The 2,500-nt window shown below is 50.7% G+C and overlaps 1 protein-coding gene across 1 annotated transcript in view; it reads right to left on the reverse strand.

Moving 5' to 3' along the window:
• Nucleotides 1-169: 169 nt before the first annotated feature.
• Nucleotides 170-2,500, reverse strand: part of PTSG_12303 (uncharacterized protein) — a gene marked incomplete at its 3' end in the record, with an annotated part of 7,709 nt that continues 5,378 nt past the window's right edge. The window contains exons 16-20 of the mRNA XM_004993885.1: nt 2,264-2,346; nt 1,781-1,831; nt 654-1,535; nt 481-531; nt 170-295 (exon numbers count right to left, since the gene is read on the reverse strand). Coding sequence (XP_004993942.1) covers nt 170-295; nt 481-531; nt 654-1,535; nt 1,781-1,831; nt 2,264-2,346 — 1,193 coding nt within the window. The remainder of the gene's footprint in view (nt 296-480; nt 532-653; nt 1,536-1,780; nt 1,832-2,263; nt 2,347-2,500) is intronic.

Below are 2,500 nucleotides of genomic sequence, written 5' to 3' on the forward strand. Positions count from 1 at the left end.
AGAGAGAGAGCGCGCGCGCGTGTGTGTGTGTGTAAACGTGTGTGTGTGTGTGTGTGTGTGTGTGTGTGTGTGTGTGTGTGTGTGTGTGTGTGTGTGTGTGTGTGTGTGTGTGTGTGTGTGTGTGTGTGTGTGTTTACGTGTGAATGAGGCACGCGTGCAGATGAATAGTTCAGTGTTGAGCCACTGCGAGTGCGTGAGCAACCCTCTTCTTGACTTGGCCCTTCACGTCATCCCGTCTCAGGTCTGCATTGGCAATCTCCACCGATATTCGCTTGGCCAACCGCTTGAACGTTTCCTGAACACACAAGTGTGTGTGTGTGTGTGTGTGTGTGTGTGTGTATGTGCGTGTGTTACGTGTGGCATGGACAGCGTCATTAGCAAGACGACATGCCACTCAAAAGAGATGGGCTGTGATCTTAACACATCGGACAATCAAGCACAGACACGAACACATTCACACATGTGCAACTCCAAACTCACTGCGGTAATGTCTCGATTGACATATGCTGGCTTCAGGTAGTGCTTGACAAGCTGGCAAAGATCCAAAGCAGAAACACATGCACACGAGTGAGCAAACGGACATGAGCAAACACACACACACACACATGAACACGCACAACACACACACATATGCACCACACACACACACACACTTTGACAATTGAGTCTGGCGGTCGTCTTCGCGCAGTCTTCGCGTTCGAGACAGCTGATAACGACGACGATGATGACGACGATGATGATGAAGAGGGTGTGGCGTGTGCAACGTGGTGATGGAGTGAGTGCGTCTTTGCTCGCTTGTGCGCCCGGTCATCACTCGCGTCATTGTTACCATTCCTGTCATCATCGTTGGCGCTGCCCACACCACCATCTTTCCTTCCTCCATCCTCATCGTCTTCATCACCATCACCATCTTCATCATCATCGCCATCCTGCTTCGTGTTCCCTGTCTTCTTCTCAAAGAACCACACCGCTCGTGGCGCCCTCGCTGCTGGCACTGAAGTAGAGACAGGTCGAGGTGCGTTGCTGCTGTCGCTGCCGCTTTGTTGGTGACTGTTCGTGCCCGTGCCACTTGCTGGTGTCGTTGCTGGTGTTGATGTCGTTGCATGCGCTGTTGACTGCACGCCTTCATCGCCATAACCGCCATATTTGCCATCATTGTGCCCATCGTCATCGTCATCAATGACAATGACGCCCCCGCTCTCTTCCTTCATCGCTGTTTCTCCCTGCTGGTTTCCATCACCACCACCGCCACCACCGCTTGCTGCTGGCTCCTTCTTCTTGACGCGTGCTCGCGCGCGTGCGAGTGCAGGGCACGTGTACAGCTTCCCCTGCGCCGTCGCTGCCGCCACATCGTCATTGAGTTGCCTCAACTTCATCGTGTATGCGCTTGACGTGCGTGCCGCCGCCATCACCTCACACTCCAATAGCACGGCGTCGTCTCTCGTGCGAAACAGCAGCGCCTCTGGCTCGTACACACACGCGCGTGCGGATGTGTAATTCGACCTTAAGTGCGACGTGATGGTCGACAGCGCCGTCTGTCAGTCGGCAGTGGTCACATGCATGGGTGCGTGAACGTTGTTGTGTGAGAGTTTGTGTGTGTGTGTGTGTGTGAGCGTGTGTGTGTGTGTGTGCGCGCGTGTGTGTAAGTTTGTGTGTGTGTGTGTGTAAGTTTGTGTGTGTGTGTGTGTGTGTGTGCGTGTGTGGGTGCGTGTGTGTATGTTTGTCGTCGGCGTGGTGGTACAACAGCAAAGAATGCACGCAATGACAAGGCCATTCGCACCATTCGTCGCTCGACGCTGAGGCCGCGAACGTTTCCCGTGTCATCCGCGTGCTAAAGGCATTGGAGAAACGAGATGGGAAGTTGAGGACAATGGCGCAGTTCAATCACACAGTAACAAACAAACACACACACATACAGCAACAAACACACACAGAGAGACACACAGCAACAACAACAACAACAACAACAACAACAACAACAACAACAACAACAACAACAACAACAACTTAAACAACAACAACAACTTAAACAACAACAACAACAACAACTTAAACAACAACAACAACTTAAACAACAACAACTTAAACAACAACAACAACAACAACAACAACAACAACAACAACAACAACTTAAACAACAACAACAACAACAACAACTTAAACAACAACAACAACAACTTAAACAACAACAACAACTTAAACAACAACAACAACAACAACAACTTAAACAACAACAACAACAACAACTTAAACAACAACGCACCTTGAGTGGGCAGTCCTTGGGGATTGCGAGTCGAGATCTGCTGGTCGTCGTCGGGCGCGCGCGGGATTTCAACATCTGCGCAACTGGCGATGCAAAAATGTCAACAACACATGTGGGAGTGGAGGCGGGAGTGCATGAACGTGAATATGAACGGAGAGACGAAGAGGGTGACAATGCTCGGTGCAAGCCAACAACAATGACAACCACGACTATGACTATGACTATAACAGCGCTGGT

This window comes from Salpingoeca rosetta (assembly GCF_000188695.1).
Source record: "Salpingoeca rosetta unplaced genomic scaffold supercont1.12, whole genome shotgun sequence".
Taxonomy (NCBI): Eukaryota; class Choanoflagellata; order Craspedida; family Salpingoecidae; genus Salpingoeca; species Salpingoeca rosetta.